Source organism: Neocloeon triangulifer, unplaced genomic scaffold (genome assembly GCF_031216515.1).
Source record: "Neocloeon triangulifer isolate White Clay Creek 2 clone unplaced genomic scaffold, ASM3121651v1 ptg000003l, whole genome shotgun sequence".
Classification (NCBI taxonomy): Eukaryota; Metazoa; Arthropoda; class Insecta; order Ephemeroptera; family Baetidae; genus Neocloeon; species Neocloeon triangulifer.
The window spans coordinates 10321637-10342063 of NW_026775546.1; the positions used below are offsets into that span (position 1 = coordinate 10321637).

The 20427-nt window shown below is 39.4% G+C and overlaps 1 protein-coding gene across 1 annotated transcript in view; it reads left to right on the plus strand.

The window, feature by feature from the left end:
• LOC132205827 (uncharacterized) overlaps window positions 1–19524 on the plus strand; it is a 35217-nt gene extending 15693 nt beyond the window's left edge. The window contains exons 2-13 of the mRNA XM_059635142.1: window positions 3062–3233; window positions 4239–4411; window positions 12141–12335; window positions 12856–12965; window positions 14921–15084; window positions 15474–15635; window positions 15849–15916; window positions 16257–16343; window positions 16640–16804; window positions 17851–18057; window positions 18255–18392; window positions 18686–19524. Of these exons, the coding sequence (XP_059491125.1) occupies window positions 3062–3233; window positions 4239–4411; window positions 12141–12335; window positions 12856–12965; window positions 14921–15084; window positions 15474–15635; window positions 15849–15916; window positions 16257–16343; window positions 16640–16804; window positions 17851–18057; window positions 18255–18392; window positions 18686–18789 (1745 nt within the window). The 3' untranslated portion in view covers window positions 18790–19524. The remainder of the gene's footprint in view (window positions 1–3061; window positions 3234–4238; window positions 4412–12140; window positions 12336–12855; window positions 12966–14920; window positions 15085–15473; window positions 15636–15848; window positions 15917–16256; window positions 16344–16639; window positions 16805–17850; window positions 18058–18254; window positions 18393–18685) is intronic.
• Window positions 19525–20427: the final 903 nt, after the last annotated feature.

A 20427-nucleotide genomic window follows, 5' to 3' on the forward strand; every position in this document is an offset into this window, starting at 1 on the left:
TGCTGCGTGCGCACGCATCGGTGAAATCCGAGCAGAGCGTCCACCTTTTAACGAAAAAAAGGAATTCGAATAAGCTGTCGTGTGCGCTGTCGCCACAAAATGTGCGGCTTAATTGCAGGTTTAATGAGATTGCGGTGACGCTTACGAGATCAAAGAAAAATTACTCCACGTCGATCACAGAGCTAGAACTAATTATATCGAGACTTTAAAGGCGCCTGTAATGAACATCAGAACAACTTTTCAGTTTTAAATTCACCAAGTGTATAAATTTTGACTTGAAGTTTGTTAATTGTTTAGTATTTTTACAAAGTCTACAAAAGAGTTTTTAAAGTTAATGCTTCCTTTATTTGATTTTTATTTTAAATAATTTTTACTAGCTTCTATTTTGGGAGAATTTTTTTATGATAATTTGAAACAATTTTCATTTGTAATCATCTCCATTATCCACATTCTATATTTTATTATTATTATTGTAATTAACCTATCTCTAAAAACGTTAAAATTGAAATTCCTGCTCCACATTAAATTAAATTGTCTCAACCGGGAACATAATATCCATGCCTGAGGGAGCCCCGCGCTTAAAAGCCTAATTACACCAAAGTCAAACGAAGAAATTAATCCCGGACACTGATCTGCATTTAATTACATCAGAATGCCGGCAGCGGCTTCGCATCTATTCAGCCTTTCATGGGTCATTTCTGGAAAATTAATTACACTTCCAAATCTTTTTCAAAAGAAGAGAAGACACCCCGCCTAAAAAATGTTACAAGGAATAATAATGCAACGCAGAGACGTGCACGTGGGTGTAACTACGTACATAAAAAGAAAGAGAGAAATTAATTCCCATTTGGATCGAAGGATAAAAAAATATAACCAAATGATAAAAGCGGCCCGACACGTCATTTGAATTTTTATGTTTGAAAGTCCATACATGTTGTGCAGAGAGAGAAGAATTTCTTCCAAAGGGCGGATCCTCTAATTTCGTATATGCCTTCAACTTTAAAATCATCCTCCTTTGGAGCAGCGATGAAAATAAAAGGTCGCCCAAAGGTCAGACGCGCGATGGTGCTTTTTAGATCCTGATGCATTGTATGCCGGAATATGACTCACAAGTTGTAATATTTCAAGGGGAAAATCTTCTCCGGGATGCTGGGAAAGAAACAATACCTGATAAGTCTATTTGTTCAAACAATCCGTTCTCTGCTGAGAGTATAATTTTTTGGAAAGGGTTTATTACAGCGGCGGGCGCCTGTTTACTTTTTTGAGCTCGCTCGCGTATAATCAATTTTGGGCCACCCAACGAGAGCTCAGAAGGAGAAAAATCAACTGAAAGGCCCGCAGGTATGTGTGCTTTTTTGACTTGACGAGGGAGAAACGAAAATATTGTTGCGGCCGACACAGAAATAACACCGAATTTATCGAGATTCGGACTGCAAAGTCAAACAACTATGGCCAGCAGCTGCGTGACGGACTCCCTTGGGAGAGCAAAACACTCGACTTTTCCAAGTGGTTTTCTAACTAAGTGCTAAGGGATAATATTATAAAATAAGAAAAACGCCCTTTACAAAAATGCTTTGCACAGAAATGTTTTGATTAAGGAAATTCATGGAACTTCGTTTTTGAGCTCACACGTTGAATAAACAATGAAAAAAGTCAAAATTGTTATAATAGCTAATAGGAATTTTATCGTGGCCAAAAATTTTAAATGGAAATTGAGTTGAGCTTACAATACGCAATATATAAGAATTAGGATTTCTTTAAATTGAAATAAAAGATTTAAATTCTGAACTGCAAACCAAATTTCCCTCAAATTTAATTTATTAATTTCTATTCTTTTCGATCAACAATGAAAAAGGTTTCTTTCAATCAAAATAATTTGAAATTCCCAAGAGGATGATGCCGCGCAAATAAAAGATTATATCTCGCTGGAAAAAAAATTGAATTAAGTGTAATTTCATATTATTTTATTTCCTTCGCGCATGATTTGGTCTTTTGGGTCTTTCTTTTCATCTCCAGCAACTTAAGCGCAAAAGAACAAAAATGCATCTCACGAAACTCAAATCTCATTTCCCAGATTGCAATCTTTTACCACGGAGAGCAATTTCAGCATCAGAAAAAAAGCGCGACTCGGCCACAAATAAAGCAATTAGTGCAGCGTTCTCTTCCTCGCCATCGTCAAATATTCACCTCTCGTCAAATTACACGTTTCGGCGGCCCCAACATTTTCCACTTGACGATAAAAATCAGAGTGTGGCCAGCAAGAGTTGTAATTAACGCGGAGCACCACTCCGGCCGCAATTTTTTGAGAAATAAGTGTCAAAAAGCAAGAAGTAGTAAAATATAATTCCCTTTTTCTCTGGGCGCATCATTATTTTTCCATCATGTGACGTTGCATTTTCTCAAGCTCGTCATGGAGATGTGCTTGTCTTAAGTGCGCCCGCGACCTTTGCAGCTGCGCCACGGAGATTCCTCGAAAATCGCATCTCTCTGCGGCACTGCCGAAACATTGTTTTCCGCGCCGAGCGAGGGATAAAAAATAAAAAAAGTTCGCTTTTTATGACGAGTTGCAAAGAGCAATTTTTTTAAAAAGGTTCGCGCAGACAAATCGCTTTATTGCACTTTCATCACCTGCGTTTTTCGAGAAGAGAGACTTGAAAGAGACAATGCGCCGAAAAGTCGTGAAAATTCTCCCCAACGGATTTAAATTACTTAATTTTGTGCAATTAGGTGCAATAAACGTAGCACAATTGTTTTTGTCATCAGTCTTGAAATTTCCACCCAATTAGAGTGTCTGGCTTTTAATTTCACGGTTTGTTCAAAGACCTTTTTTAAAATGATAAGCAAAACTGTGAAATTTTATTATTTTTATATTTTTAGTTATAAAATATTGAAATTGAAATTCTTGTTATTTAAATATATAATTCGTTTTATAAATTCACTTTCTGATCGATTTCATTCATTGTCAGTCAAGATCATCCACGGTTGATCTTGAATTTCTACGCGTGAGAAAACAATCTCTCGCTGCTGCGCAGGTATTGAACCGATTGTTTTTTGCCGACAGGTGCCGCTTCCTGCTTCTTCGCGCCTGAGGTTCAAGGCGAATTCGTTATGCAATCGAGCGTGTCGGCCGAGTGGCAGGTCCAATACTCGCGGGTCAACATCACCGGCGAGTCCATCCCCATCTGGGGCATCTGCCACAAGCGCATCGGCAACAACGTCATCCTCATGGACGAGTAAGTATAATTTTTTTATCCATTAATTATTGCATGTGTGGAGAAATAAGGACTTCCGCACTCTTTTGCACCTGTTTTCGAGGAAAAAAACTGTGAAGACAGCGAGAGATGGTGCGTGTGGTTTTTGTTTTATTGCCATGTTCCCTTCGCGTGATGAGCAGCGAAAAGAAAAAAGGTGGAGAAAATTCTTATGGCGATCATCGACTGCAACTTTCGGCGGCTTTATTGCCAAAGTTGTAAAATAAAAACCACCAAAAAGGGCCGGATGGTGATTAAGATGGGCGGTTGTTTGCTAAAAAAATTATATTGGAATTGGTTGAAAGGAAATGGCTTATTATGCGGTTTTACTGAAAAGCTTTGATTTATTTTTCGCAATTATAATTTTTTTAATTCAGAAAGTGCAAATTTAGGCCATCGCAAATAAATAATGCACCATATTGTTGGCCGCTTGTAAAAGTACAGCAATTTTTTTTCTTTGTGCGAGTCTCCTTTGTAGAAACAATAAATCATTACACATCTCTTTCTCTCACGATTAACAACAACAATGACTGCGCGCGGCGTCTCTCTCTTGTCATTATTATTGTTGTGGCTTTTTTATTTCGATTAATGTGATAGGATCAAACAATAAATTACTAATGACCGCTCCGACTCACAAAAAAACCTTCACTGTGCACCATTGGCCCCTTTCTTTCTCCGCTCGCCAAGATCGTAATTGAAGATCTTCATTAAAAAGAACGTGTTGAAAAGAAGAGAGACAAAAAAAAATTGGTAAACGCATCAGCCATCAACTTATGTCTATTGTAGTGTATGGGTTTTATCTCTGGCTGAAAGGAATCAAATGATTGACGATTGGCATTGAAATTTAATTAGAGTCGTTAACTTTAATTGCTCAACTTGACTCAAATGGGTCTCTTTCAATTGCACTAATCGATTTCTAGGAAATTTAATTAGTAAAAGTTTTTGCAGAATGTTCAAATTGATAATTAAGTTTTTAATTTTCTTTAGCTCTGGCGGAGGAAATTGCTTCAGATGTTTCCACCTGAGTCTGCACTCAATCAACGTGCTCCAAGTTCGGACGGAGGGACTGGACAAATGTTACACAGCCGAGGACGCTGCTATCCACACTTGTCCGGGCAATAGCAAGAATTCAAACGACCTCCAGGAAATTCTCCTTTACAGTAAGTTTTGCAATTAAGAAATATACAAGCTTATGATTAATTTTAAATTTTTTTTTTAATGTTTGTGGTCGCATTTATTTAATTTTTAATTAAGCATTCAAATGCAAAATAAAGTCGTCGCCGCGACTCTCCACAAATAATACACCTGCATGACAAGACGTGCATGCCTCGTGATTCCTTTTTCCATCCATTCTTCTTGGCATGCATTTGATTCTGTGCTGTGTTTAGTGTTCGGGCAAGCGTGCCGCCGCCGCGTCGCGCACAACAAAGGGAATCTCTCGCGTTGAAAAGAGAATGAAAATATGTCTGCTGTATAAGTACACACACGTATCATTTCGCGCAAAACGATACGCCCAGCGCCTTCATTATGCGCCACGTTGTAATTGTAACATGCATTAAAACGGCGCGGACACGGCGTCATGCTCGCGTGTTGGAATTCTTGTAACTAGCAAACTAGCTTGTCCCTTTTTAACAATGAAGGTCTAGAACAGCTATATAATTCATAAAAATTTTAAAAGAAAAAAATAGTAAGAAAATGAAATATTATCATCATTTGTACAAAAATTGAATTTTTTAAAATTTTATTTCAATTTTTAGGTAATGTTTGACAGCTGTTGTCTAAAAATAACAATTAAAAAATTCGGAAATATTTACAAAAGTAATTAAAGAATTGATTATAGAAATTTTATCAAATACTTTGAAATTATGCAAATTTTATTCTCCGCTTTTTTATTGAAATAATAACAAAACGTTTATTGACTTAAATAAATTGAATAGTCAAACAACCTGTGCAGTGACTCATTTTCGCTGTTAAAGTGACAATTTGGCCGCACCTTCATGACTATATTTGAGAGTGCGTAATACAAGATGCATTGCTCAGCGTCTCTCTCGGCTTTTATTCTCGCTGTATAATTCTCTCTCCAATTGAAATTCCACGCACTCGCAGCGCGTTGAAATTTCATTGGAAACCGATTTGCTCGTCTGATACACTGGAACATGCTGACTGCACACGCGTGCTTTAATTGGTATGCAAAGTGGTGACGAAATAATGTAGTTAGGAGAGAGCGAAATAAAATATAAAAACCGCCGGCGCATCCTTGGGTATAAATTGCGCCTGATGAGCTGCCGCTGTTTGTTTTCAAATTGTTTATATCTCCGGAGGTTCAGTCAGCATCAATTTTATACAAACCCGCAGGTACGAGGAATGCTGCCGGTCAGGTGCGCGGCGCACACGGTGGCAATTAAAGAGACGGAGAATATAATACAATGGGGCGCTCAGGTTGTTCGGGAAGTTGAAATGGCTCGGAAGTTCTTAATTGAAATTTTTCAGAAAAGGGTTGAAAATTTTGAATACCTTTTTATTATTTTTCTTTACAATATTTATTCTCCAGTTAGTTAATATAAAATATTTATCATTGAAAAAATCTGTATTTGATTTGATTTAAATTTTGTTTAATTGACATTTTAATGACTCTCCCACGGCAGCTGATTTTTAACAATGAAGACGTCAATTAAGAACGCAGAGGCATGATAAACAGCCGATTATTTTCCTTTCCAATGAACTTGCACAACTATATATAGCTCAAGAGATTGAAAAGCTTCTATTTTATTTGAAATATTAGCAGTTGTACGTTTTCGTCCGTGACCCTTCTTTATTCTTTCATTTCAGTCTCAAGATCATTGCTCGCTTGTAAGATTTGACGAGTCAATTTTTTTTTATCTCGGCTGCACGCTGACATATCAATCAAAAAATCCAAACAAAAGAACAAATCCGTTTTTGGTTTTGTGCCGCCCACCCACCAGGACCCGCGGCGAGGTCCCGATTTCCGCCGCTTTTTGTCTTAATCCCGTCCAGTCAGGTGGAAATGCTCGAGTGTGTTACGTGATTATTATTATACTGCCGAGAGCTGCTCACGTCAACCAGCAAGGAGCAATGAGATTGGATTTCCGGATGTGGCCTCACCGCAAAATCCATAACGCCGCGCGTCGTAAAAAAGAAGTCGTATAAAAAAACCGTCCGAGTGGTTGTATATGAAAATAAGACGCTGAACTGGTAAAAAAAATGAAGAGAGAATATAAAAAAGAAGCATACAAAAAATTAAAAGAAGGTTCCAAATTGCCAAACCAAATCCCTAATTTGCATTTCAAATTATTATTTGCTTAACGTATGAGGCCGTAAAATGCGCCCAGTTCTAAATTTAATGATATTTTTATGAGAATTTTTTGTTTGGTTTGAATAAATTAAAATTCCAAAACTCTTAGTTCATTGACTTTCAAATGAAACCTTTGAAAATCTTAAATATTGGAAAGCCTTTTTTAAATGATTTAAATACGTTGTTTGTCACTAATTCTTTTGGAAAGTAACTGACAAATGGTGCAGTTTTACAATTCAATTTTTTCATGTATGACTTGAGTAGAATAAACAACAACAACAATAATAATAATTTTATCTCTTTTGAAAATTTTAGATCATACTCTGTTAATTAACAAACAAAAATATTAAAAAAATAAACATTTTTTTCATTTGAGTTTATAAATTTAGATAATTGCAATCAACTCATATAGAAAAACACCAAAAAGTCATCTAACAGCTTCAAAGATTTTTGTATTAATTTTTATTGTACGCACGTGGCCTTGGTTTTTCCGCATCCTTTTGAACTTTTCGCACTTCTTGCGTCACTCGTGTAACTTCTCTCGCTATTCACGGACACCGAACATCACTTTCCGCCAGTTTGTTTTCGCAGCGCGGCCAATTAATTTCGCCCCTTTCGCGTTTTCGTCTTTCGGCACCTCGTTTCCGGTCCCAGAGCTTCTTCTTTTTCTACACAGTTTTTGCGGCGAAAGAAAAAAAAGCTAGGTGGCGATGACTCTTTCACCTCTAGAGCTCCTGCTTTTTTATAATTGCCCGACTCCAAATCACGATATATCTGAATCGCCTCGGGCTCTCGCCGTAAAGTATAAACACAAAAAAGCAGCCGGCAGCACGCGAATCCGACTGCTGAGACGACCAGTGTGTGTTTTATGATGATAAATATATATATACACGCTCGTTTATTTATTTCTGCTGGTGTCTGCTATAGTTTCCAATGTTTATGATTAATTCAGAAAAGTGGTTGAAGAAGAGAGAGGACGTCGGCGTTTCCGCCGCTTTTCGACTGCACGATCGTGTTTCACGCAAAAGGTGCGGTTCTCCAAAAAAACGGAGACGCGTGTGTGCTTTTTGGTGAATGGACATTAGATGATCGGCAACAGGTGTTCCTATATGCGTGCGTGTCTGAAAATTTGATACACACGAAAAATTGCGTGGAATGAAAATAATTACTAAATTAGTTTTTTCTTTCAATATCTTTCTATTTTTATTAAAAATGAAACGCATATATTAAATTACCCTTTTCATTCATTTCACCAGGGGTCTAATTCTGTAAGATAGAATCGTCCCATTTCCATTTCTATTTCATTTTCCATTTGCTTACCCATTCCATTTCGTCGCCTTTTTCGATAACGACTTCTATTTCGCTGGCCATTCCATTTCCATTTCTATTTCGTTGTCAATTTTAATAATTGAGCCATATTTATATTTATATATATTTATTTATATTTAATTTAATTATTGCATATATTATGCGCTTACATTAATTTTCAAACGATTTTTAATATACTCAAGTCAATAAAATGTATAAAAAATTATATCAATAAGGCGTTGAGTCAAAAGTACCTCAGTGTGGGAGCAAATTGTGGTACCACAGTGTGGGAGCAAATTGTGGTACCACAGTGTGGGCAGGAATTGTGGTACCACAGTGTGGGCGGGAATTGTGGTACCACAGTGTGGGAGCAAATTGTGGTACCACAGTGTGGGAGCAAATTGTGGTACCACAGTGTGGGCGCAAATTGTGGTACCACAGTGTGGGAGCAAATTGTTGTACCACAGTGTGGGCAGGAATTGTAGTACCACAGTGTGGGCGGGAATTGTGGTACCACAGTGTGGGAGCAAATTGTGGTACTACAGTGTGGGAGCAAATTGTGGTACCACAGTGTGGGAGCAAATTGTGGTACCACAGTGTGGGAGCAAATTGTGGTACCACAGTGTGGGAGCAAATTGTGGTACCACAGGGTGGGCGGAAATTGTGGTACCACAGTGTGGGCGCAAATTGTGGTACCACAGTGTGGGCGGAAATTGTGGTACCACAGTGTGGGCGGGAATTGTGGTACCACAGTGTGGGCGGGAATTGTGGTACCACAGTGTGGGCGGGAATTGTGGTACCACAGTGTGGGAGCAAATTGTGGTACCACAGGGTGGGCGGAAATTGTGGTACCACAGTGTGGGCGGAAATTGTGGTACCACAGTGTGGGCGGAAATTGTGGTACCACAGGGTGGGCGGGAATTGTGGTACCACAGTGTGGGCGGGAATTGTGGTACCACAGTGTGGGCGGGAATTGTGGTACCACAGGGTGGGCGGGAATTGTGGTACCACAGGGTGGGCGGGAATTGTGGTACCACAGTGTGGGCGAAAATTGTGGTACCACAGGGTGGGCGCAAATTGTGGTACCACATTGTGGGCGTAAATTGTGGTACCACAGTGTGGGCGGGAATTGTGGTACCACAGGGTGGGCGGAAATTGTGGTACCACAGTGTGGGCGGAAATTGTGGTACCACAGTGTGGGCGGAAATTGTGGTACCACAGTGTGGGCGGGAATTGTGGTACCACAGGGTGGGCGGGAATTGTGGTACCACAGGGTGGGCGCAAATTGTGGTACCACAGGGTGGGCGCAAATTGTGGTACCACAGGGTGGGCGGAAATTGTGGTACCACAGTGTGGGCGGAAATTGTGGTACCACAGTGTGGGCGGGAATTGTGGTACCACAGTGTGGGCGGGAATTGTGGTACCACAGGGTGGGCGGAAATTGTGGTACCACAGTGTGGGCGGAAATTGTGGTACCACAGGGTGGGCGGAAATTGTGGTACCACAGGGTGGGCGGGAATTGTGGTACCACAGTGTGGGAGCAAATTGTGGTACCACAGGGTGGGCGGAAATTGTGGTACCACAGTGTGGGCGGAAATTGTGGTACCACAGTGTGGGCGGGAATTGTGGTACCACAGTGTGGGCGGAAATTGTGGTACCACAGTGTGGGCGGAAATTGTGGTACCACAGGGTGGGCGGGAATTGTGGTACCACAGTGTGGGCGGGAATTGTGGTACCACAGGGTAGGCGGAAATTGTGGTACCACAGGGTGGGCGGAAATTGTGGTACCACAGTGTGGGCGGAAATTGTGGTACCACAGTGTGGGCGGGAATTGTGGTACCACAGTGTGGGAGCAAATTGTGGTACCACAGGGTGGGCGGGAATTGTGGTACCACAGTGTGGGCGGAAATTGTGGTACCACAGGGTGGGCGGGAATTGTGGTACCACAGTGTGGGCGGGAATTGTGGTACCACAGTGTGGGAGCAAATTGTGGTACCACAGGGTGGGCGGGAATTGTGGTACCACAGTGTGGGCGGAAATTGTGGTACCACAGTGTGGGCGAAAATTGTGGTACCACAGGGTGGGCGCAAATTGTGGTACCACATTGTGGGCGCAAATTGTGGTACCACAGTGTGGGCGGGAATTGTGGTACCACAGTTTGGGCGCAAATTGTGGTACCACATTGTGGGAGCAAATTGTGGTACCACAGTGTGGGCGCAAATTGTGGTACCACAGTGTGGGAGCAAATGGAGGTACCACAGTGAGGGCGCAAATTGTGGTACTACATTGTGGGAGCAAATTGTGTTACCAAAGTGTGGAATCAAATTTTGGTACCAAACAGCGCATGCGATGAATTAAATAATATAAAATACATGGTTGCTAATTTGCTAAAAAAAAATATTATAATTGTATTTCAATTCAACCAATTTTTAAGAAATTGATTTAATTAACTTCGTGAAAGGAAAAATTATCTTGATCCCCTCTAATTATGAGCCATAAAAAGATTCGATTAAAAGGGGGTGCGAGAGACATATAAGAATTATAAATATACATTTTCATTGATAATTAAATAATTCATATAATTTTATCAACCTGAATATTAAAAACCATTCGAAGAGCACTGTAAGCATAGGGAATAATTAAATTAAATATAAATAAATAAATGGCTCAACTATTAACATTGACGACGAAATAGAAATGGAAATGGATAGGCTGCGAAATAGAAGTCGTTATCAAAAAAGGCGACGAAATAGAATGGGTAAGCAAATGGAAAATGAAATAGAAATGGAAATGGAACGATTCTATCTTACAGAATTAGACCCCAGCTGAATTTTAATGAGACAAACCCCATTATCAAATTACGGCCTCGGTGATTAAATTTGACTTTCGCCGCGTCAGCTAAGGACAAATGAGAAAAGCGTCTCGGGGAGAACGTGCTCGCTCACCTTAGTGAAATCCGAGACGCATTCGTCCCGATATTTCATATTTTCTGGTGTCACCTGGGCCCAGTTTTCTTTTCTTATTTCCCGAGACAATACTCTCTCGAATAAGCCAGTTGAAAACACAAAGCCGGAGTGAGTTTGGGTTTCACCGAGGCGTCTTGAGTTTCGCGTCTGCCACTTTTCAGATCGTTATATATTTATTAACGCGCTCTCCAAGCTCAATTTTTTTTATATAAAATAAATGACTACTTTCGTTTCAAATACGAAGATTAAGCTGGAAAGAGGATCAGCCAGTTTATTAGTGCCTTCGAAGTAATGTGAGAGTTATTTATTTTTTATTTGGAAGTGACATCACGGACACGAAATTAACTCGCAACAAAATGTGTTTTTTATAAGGGACATAAATTATGCGCTCACCTTTGTCCTCTTCCAAACAGAGGTGTGTGTATTAATTTTTCTAAATATCAGCAGTTTTCAAAAGAGGCAGAGTCACCCCGTATTTTTAGAAATGGCTCTCTCCTTTTTTTCTTTCTTTCGATCGGAAAAAAACCCGCCTCTTTTTTATCGGCTTCGGAGAACCCAGTCGCGGTCGGTGATTTGTTTATTTGTTTTATTTGCGAGGCGCAGCGAACACGAGTGCCCACGTGAATATTAATGACCGTGAGCGAGACATTCTTCTCTCACAAAACAATGCTTGAAAATGTTACATGCCTGCAAGAAGTGCATCTCACCAACATTGTGCGTCTTCCATTATAAGGCGGGTCATTATTATTATCATTTTAATACTCGCTTCTTTTCGAAATAACCTCCGTTTCCCTCGTCCATTGTTGTTGTTGATGTTGTGCTCATTAGTATGCAGGCGGCAACAATGAAAGGGTGATGACAAATCGGGCTTTTTTCTGGAGCTGCCTTTGTGACAAAAAGAGTGCCGCGTGCAACACTTGTTTTGTTCAAACAAATGGGCTTCCCTGATGGAGTTGTAAAATATTTAAATGTTGGCTAAAAGCATTTTAAAATTTTGAAATTGACCAGATTTCCGCGAATTTTATAAAGATCTGTAAATTTCTGGTTGTGAGTGAAACTTAATCCAAAATCAAATCAACTAAAATTTTAAATTTGCTCAGCAAAGCAATAATATTTATCAAATTAGAAAAAAACTCCAGTGATGGTTAATAAAAATTAAAATTCATGAAGATTTCAATTCATTTTTATTAAATCGAAATAATTTATAGCTAATAAGTCAACTTCTTGTCTGTTTAACATTTTCTTAAAATTTAAATTATAAATTGCAAATATTTCATACGTGCGTATTTTTTCTGTTTGCAGAAACTAAGCAAATTTCCGGCGAGGACACAAAACAAGATTTCTGTCCCATCAGTGGCCGCTACACATTCACATACAACCTGAACGAAGGCACGGAGGACAGATCCGAGTGTCCTGAGCCCTTCTCCGAACTGGACAACTGCCCGCGCGGCTCCGAACTCAACGTCAAGTTTCGTCGGTGCTCGTTCGAGAACCACGGTGAGTAAAAAACGAGCGAGAGTGAGTGACGTGCCGAGGGATAATTAATTCAGAAGAGAGGCGCGCTTATCTGGGAATTCCGATCGTAATTAAAAAGCAAACAAGTGCCGCCCTCGTATAAATGTGAAAATGGACGCTTGAAAGCAGAAAGATCGATCAATCAGTGAGAGCAGGGATGGAAATTGGTCTCGGGAGAAAAAGAAAGAAATTATCGTGAGTGATGGAGCGGCTCCTTTGCGAATTTTAATTACTTTTTTGCCGCATGGCCGCTAATGCATCGATCGGAGCCAGTTTTTAATCTCATTAAATATTATTATATATACCTCTCTTGGCGCTCAATTTAGAATTTATATAGAGGAGCCTTTCTATTAATTAAATAATTAAGCTTAAAAATCAAATCTTGAGTTTAAAAAAAAAATTAAATATTGGTATTTTTAATGATATATTTAAGCTTTTTATTGTTATATTCTCATTTTCCTCAATTTATTGTATATTAAAAATATTTTCTACAAATTTTCAGACATTAAATTCCAATGCCTTGGTCACTGGACTGGCCCTGGTCGCCAGAAGTACCTGGCCCTGCTGGACACAAGATCAGATGGCGGACGCAGAGCCCAATACAGATGTGCCGTGAGTATATATTTTATTTCGCAAAAGACACATTATTTCGCTTCTCAAACTGGCCGAGTGGCTTTTTACTTAAAAAGATTGGAGATTACGACGAAAAGGCGTCATCCGTTAAATTCCTATTTGAAACTGCTTTTTATTAATTATTGCAATCAAGAGTGTCTTTCTCATTCGTGTATATTGAAAAAATTTGAATAATGACAAAATCCAGAGCGAGTGGGTTGTTATCGGAGTTCGATTAAAAGTTCCGAGAAAAAATCAAACCGGTCCGCCGGCGCGCCACCGCGCATAATGAATTTTTATCACTCGCTCGATTTACGAGCTGGAGATTTCGATGCTCGCATTATTAATGTCCGTAAACAATAAAAAGCTCGGCTCGTGTCGCCGCCGCTTATCGCGGTGGCAATTTATGGGCCGAGTAGTGCCTCTCGCAGATTATAAAATTGTCAGCGCATAGCTCTCGCCAAAGGCATATAAATTTGCTTTTGAAAGCCTATGAGACTCGCTGGTTTGCAATGACTTCATTAGGAATCATCATTTAAAAATGAGGCAGCTCGAGACTTGGGAATGTAATTAAAATTCCCATAAAATTATTTTTATTATACTTTTGATCATCATTTTTCATTGTGGATGGGTTAATCTGCAGATTTAAAATTTATTTTATTATTTAAGCCCAAAATTTGTAGAAGTTGAAAAATAAAGTCTGCTAAACTTTTCATCAATTTGATTGTCTTATTTTTGTGTTTACAAGAATATTTGTAGAGGTAATTTATTGTTTTTTCCGCTTAAAAATCAAATAAAATTAGCAAAGCAAATTTCGAAAGCTTCGTTAGTAAAAGTTATGAATTAAATTCAGATTAAGTTGTAGCGAAATGAGTTGCAAATTGCCCGAAATCCGGTTAGGGAATTACGCTGTGGAATCCCGCGGGGCGATTCGGACGCAAATATTTGCACTTGTCTGGCAGAGGAAAATAATACAATAATGGCAGCGGGGCCTAATAATAATATGCCCGGATACACGTGTAAGCGGCGCCAAATCGACGCGAGTTAACAAGAAAAGCGCGGCTAAGTGCGAAATTCTTATTCGGAGCATGTTTGGCCGAGCGATGCGCGCCGCAATTATTCCGCACAGACCCTTGTAATTTTCCGAACAAGTGGTCGCGCCGCCTCGCTGCGAAGAGCCACACGGTAATTTATTTACGCAGAGGAAAAAAGAGGCTGGCAGTTGCTTAGGCGTGGTCACTCGCATTCTTGCACCGGGGCGGCTCGGAATTCGCAAAACACCGACCGGCAACGTGTGTGATGGGCATTATTTTATGTACGTGTGTGCTCACATAGGGGTCTTCTTTTTATTATTATTCCATCTCTTGTTTCTCATGCTGAGAGAGAAAGAGACTTTTTGCTCCGTACCCATCTCGGCTGGCTGCTCGCCAATGCTGCAAATTAATGCGGTTTCCTGTTATTGACAAATTTATTGAACTTTAGGTTTCAAAGCTTTATTTTTCAACTCCTTGCTAGCAACTTCTGTTGCTTGCATATTGTAAAGTCAATCAAATAAATTTGTACCTAAAGAGCCTTAATTTTCAGCAGAAAAAGTTGCCAAAATTCAAGAAAATAATTTAACAAACAAAACTCACTAAAAATAGGAACTATCAATTGAAATCGAAAGCAAAATACGTGGTTTTTAAATTAATTTCAAAATAATAATCCTGCAGAGGCAAATGTACAAAAAAATTCATTAACTCTCATTAGACAGCTCGGAATGCGAATTTGCATTAATTAAAAGCAAACAAATCCACAATTTTTATTCTCTCATTCCTGTCCAGGTGGCAGAGGAGCCACAAACCTACGAAATTTATTTCCGCGAACCCACTCTGATAAAATCAACGGCCGCACTTCAAAGAAAGCGAAACTTGTACATACGAACTCTCATTTGGAAATTTGCATAATGTTGGCAGTTGTACGAGGAGGACGCTCGCAGCGGCGTGATCAGGATGGCCTTTTCCAGCGACTCGACCTGCACCTCCGGCCTGACTAGCGCGACCAGAGGCTTTGAGACGATGGTGCTCAACCCGGTGCCCAAAACCAAGTGGCCCTACCCCGTCGAGACGAGCAACTGCCAGTGAGTATTATTTTATAACGTCAAATTATCCCAACCTGCTGTGTATTTGAAGGCATTTTGATGACCCGCTCCTTTTTTGCCACAACAAATGACCACAGCATTAATGCGACACACTAGATGTATAAATAATGGGCCACTAATTTTACCAGAGAATAGTGGAATGTGAGACATCTTTATTTGAATTCTGACCTCTATTAGCATAAAAATATAATAAAAAAAGGAGATGAAGATGTCTATTTATTTTATAGATTTTTTTTTTTTAAAAACAAATCTGTAAAATAATTAGGCACTTTCAGAGGTCAAATTAAAAAATGCCGACGCAAATAATAAACGAGCACACGCACGCGGGGGTTATTTATTGCGGGTTGAGCTCATTACTTTTATTGCAGCTTCCCAAGATGGGCACAAGGACACTGGGAGAATCTGCACGTGAACGGCAACCAGCTCACCTATCGGGACCAGAAGTCATTCCACGTCTCCACCGTCAGGTGCGTCGGCAACAATTTAGGCGACGACAGCGAGAAGTTCGGCATCTACACCAGAAACCAGTGGTCAGTATTCCCAGAGAGAAACAAGCGATGAAAGAAAATCCATGAATTCTATAAAGAGATTAAAATTTACTGTTTAGAAATTATTTACTAAATAAATTTTCATAATAATTTTAAACAAGTTTTCATCTTTTAATAAAAAATAATTTTTTTTTTTAATTTTCATACCTTTTTTTGAATTTGAAGCAATTTGAACCCTTTTTTCCTAATTTCCAGTGGAGAGGACCGCTACAGTTGCATGCAGATGAAGAAGCGCGCCAACAACGTGATGGAGTTGAAAATGAGTGAGTTTGTTCTTCATTCCTTTCCATTTCATCCTGGCTCTTCTCTTAATTTGGATGTCGGCCAATTTACCTGCCCCGGCATGTCGCGTAGGCGTCCGCGAGCCATTTCTGCTCTCTTGTACATACCTGTTTCTGCAGCTTTCCGCAGAGCGTGCTTTAAAATTCCTGGTGAATGTATTTTTCGCCCGGCGCAAAAGAGAACGAGACGGTGCAAAAACACACGCTCTCGTTCGAATAAATATCGAAGCCTACGCGAGCAATCTGAAATTAGCTTTTCTCGATCTTATCTCTCTCAGAACGCTCCGCCCAGAGGAAAAATAATAAGTCTTTGTTTTTCCAGGCCAACTCACCAGCGACAGCTTCAAAGAAACCCTGTGCATGGACAATGCCTTTGACCAAACTGGATCCGCATGGCAAACGCAAGGAAGTGAGTATTGGATTTAATTAATTTTATTAATTATTTTGTATTTGAAGTCGGACATTGCAATTTTTGTAATTTACTGAAGCTTTTATAAAAAATTTAGATGAAGTGATTTAAGTATTTAAAAAATATCTATATATTTTAAGCAGAAAGCGAAAAATTTGAAAGAAAAAAGAAATATTTAAATATTATAAATATGATTTTTTAATAATATTTTTGATAGAAAATCTTTACAAATATATGAAAATTTGAAATGTATTTTGTATTTTGCTTCAATTCTGAAGATGGATATTTTTTTCTAGGAATTGACATTATGCAAGAATCTCCTTGTCCAATTTCCGGCGAGTACCTGGGAATGATTCCGGACATTGACGGCCTCTGCGCCAAACTCTACTCAGATTGCAACAACCCTGAGATCATGTTCTTTACAGTATTTGACTGCTCGATGCCTACAGACGTTTTCGAAGGTGAGTTTGATAAACTGTAAAAAAACCTATCAATGCATACTTGTAAATAACTAATTAATCTGCTAACTAAAAAATTTAAATAAAACTAACATGGGCTGTCATGGGGACGCATTAACATTTTGCAGCTCGACAGCCAGTGCGCATCCTGTCTCGGTGGAGGCGGCAGCAGCCGCGGCGAATCTTCCATATCTCCGACCCTCGCCCCGTGACCTCCACCCCCGTTCCACCCTCTTCGACGACACTGACCCCTTCCACCTCGGCGGCTCCGTCGAGCACAGAGCCGTCCGAGCAAATCGCAAATCCCGCTCAGGAGAAACTTTTCGACGACCCACCCCCGAACAACCCTTACGACAACCCTCCGCCACCCCTTCCGCCGGAGCACTACGACAACTCAGGCTATCCCCTTCCCAATTACGGATACAATTATCAACCGCGGTCGTACGGCGGCTACGGTTTTAGCCGTTTTGACCACCTCCAACCCCGTAACTTCAACCCCCCACCCCCGTCCCCACCCCCGACCTTTGACGATGAAGTCTATGATCCGTGGACATTTCCCCGAACCCACGGAAACTTGAGCAGACCCTCCTGGCAAACTCCTCCACCTCGTCTGCCACCCCCTCCGCCAACCACCCCTATGCCACCCCCTCCCTTCCAAAGACCTCAGAGAATCAACCCTCTTCCGACTAAAAGAGAAGGTACTTGTCTGATTGAGACAAGCAAGGCACGATTTTTGTGTGTGTTAATTTTGTGTCCAGCACTAATTTTTTCCAGCAGCAGAGCACCGTTGGCAAATTTTAATTTTCACCTTTCCACCCTTTTTATTTGCATGCATCATTGTTGTATTGTGAGCACCGCTTTTGTATGTTAATTAGCCTTAGGAACAAGTTTTTATATTTCGCAACAAATTATTATTTAACACTCTCACAAATTATTACGCAACGCCCAGCATCGTTTATTGTTTTTTTTTTCACATCTTTGTCACCTCGTTTTGTTGTTTAATAAAATCTCTGTATTTTTTCTGACGCCGGAATTTTTATGGTTTGCAGAGCGCGAGTACAGGTGTTTGGGCCAGTGGGAGGAAAACGGCTTCACTTACACCTACACCCAGAGAAAGGATCTGGGCAACAGTTACGAGTGCTTCGTCGGTCTCATTGTGTCCAAGGACGAAATCTACATCAAGGAGGCCGGTTCGCACTGCACCCGTTTCAAGGACATCACAGTCAACGGAATGCGCCTCTCAAAACGTGGAGAAGGTTTGATTTTCTTTTCTTTCATTCGTTTTCTTTTAAACTCTAGTTTCATTCAAAATCGAATTTCAATAATTAAAAAAATCAGACGTTGAATCTCCAGTTTTCTTTAAATTTAAGATTTTTTATGTAATTTCATATTGGCACAGTCGCTAATAAATTTGTGGAACACGTTTTTAATGAGACATTGGCATTTTTTGCAGCAGTCCAGTGCCAACCAAGAACAACCACCCCTTATTCGCCAAGGGTGCCTTCTATGAGGCCTACAAGTCCGACCACCTCGTGGTTCTCCAGCAAACTGCCCCAACCGACGCCAACGAAGCCTTGGAAGCCAATTACAGGTAATTTTTTACAATACCAAAAATTATTAATTTAATGAAGAGAAAAAAAATCCAGAATGACTTCTTTTTTAATAAAACTAGCAATTAAAAAAATTAATTTATGAAGCTAATTGTTATTAAAATAATCCATAGCACGGAATTAAAAAGAAAATATCTGAAAAATTGACTTATTATTTGAGTTATCAAAATAAGCATTTTAAACGTTAATAAACAAATTACTATTAAATTGACCAATCTAAAATTTTATGAGTTCAAAATAACAGAGAATTAATTGTGTTAAAATGTAATTTCAGCGCCTCCAAAGACCCAGGTGAAGAGTGGGGTGTCCGTGGTGGTGCCCGGCTTCGTCAGCTTCCTCCTGGCCACCGGTTTGCTGCTCTTGCGGGCGCTGTGCTGAACACAACCGTCCCCTGGTGGCACCGCCGCGAACTGCATACCACACTATGCACAGTGATGTGTATTCCGTCTGTGATTAATTAACTAACTAATTAACTGCTGATTAACTGTTGAACGACGAGCGCACGAATGATTCAGTCTTTTTCAAGATAAAACAAAGACGAGTGGAAACAAGAAACTGATGTCAGCTCAAATGCCAAATTGCGACTTATTTAATCTTTAAATAATAGAAGAATATATTTTGTAATATATGCTGGACTCTCGCTAATACATCTGAATTTTGCCTTGGAATAAGTGTTTGTAATTTGCCGTTTTTCTTTCCCCTCGGAGTGAAAGTTTAAGTATAAATTCAGACTCGCTCTGGGAAATCAACCTTCTTATGTTCAGTAAATGACCTTTTTATTTTAATTTTTGACAAGTTATGTCAAACTCTCTTGGTTGTATTCCTCATTTCTGCAGCTTCAGTACTAATCCAGCAGCTTTTCGAATGTTAACGAAAATTTAATTCTAAATGGGAAAAATTACTCGTGCCTTCTCTCAGGCTGTTGCTTTTTAAATAAACGACCATTAGCGGAAAAGCGCGTTTTCCGCGACCTGTATTATTTTGATTTTTGTTAGTCATGTGTTTGTATGTATCATTGATTATTTTGTATTGATGCCGATTATAAATATTGTAGCATTATTACTGTTTCATGTATAGTCAAAGCAATAAATTATGAATTAAAAGATAAAAACTAAAAAAAGCTGTATAATTTCATTTTCTGTAAATGTTGCTTAAGTTGGGTTTGAATGAAAGCTCCGAGAATGAAAGTAGATTTTCAGAATGGAAAGAAGGGCGCCGCCTGTCAAACATTTTTGCTGAAACTTTTCTGTCTCCAGAGGAGAATCCAAAATAATCACATTTGACAAAGAACGGCAGATGAAAGGATAAAAAAATCCTCCCTAATGGAACTGCCACTTTGCATTAGCTTTGATTTACTAATTAATTAATTTCTGCTTCCCAAGTTTTAAGAGAAAGAGGAATATCACAAAAAATATAACAGGAAATTGTGATGTAGAGAGCTGAGATAGAAAAAGGAAAAAAAGCATTTTCTGATATATCACAGTCTGGCAAAGCAATTGAAACTTTTGTGTTTGAGGAAGCTTTTTTCTCTTCTTCCTCTTTCCAATCCACGTTTCGCCAACCTATCTCTGTTTGTGTGGTAAGAGGTTGAAATACCGATCGGCGAGAGTGATCACAAGACTGCTCACAATAGTAAAACGTGCACACGTTCGCAACACATAAATACGATCTTGGGCGAAAATATTGGCAAACAATCCGTGCTCCAATAATGCATTCTCGCAGCGACGGGGATTGCGATGTCAAAATAAATCTGTTTTCCGCCCTACTTCTACGCTGGGAGCATATTTGTATTTATTGCTTTCGTAGAATGCTGTTCACTTAGTTTCCATTTGCAAATATGTGACACGTATCTTCTTTACTTCACTTGCAGAAAATGCATTTGAAGAGAACGCTTGATGCAATACACTTGGCAAGTTAACGATATATAAAATTTGATTATATTTATGGATTTTCTTTTTTAATTTAATTTTATAAGTAAAGAATGTTGTCATTGTTTTCTAGATTATCTCACATTTA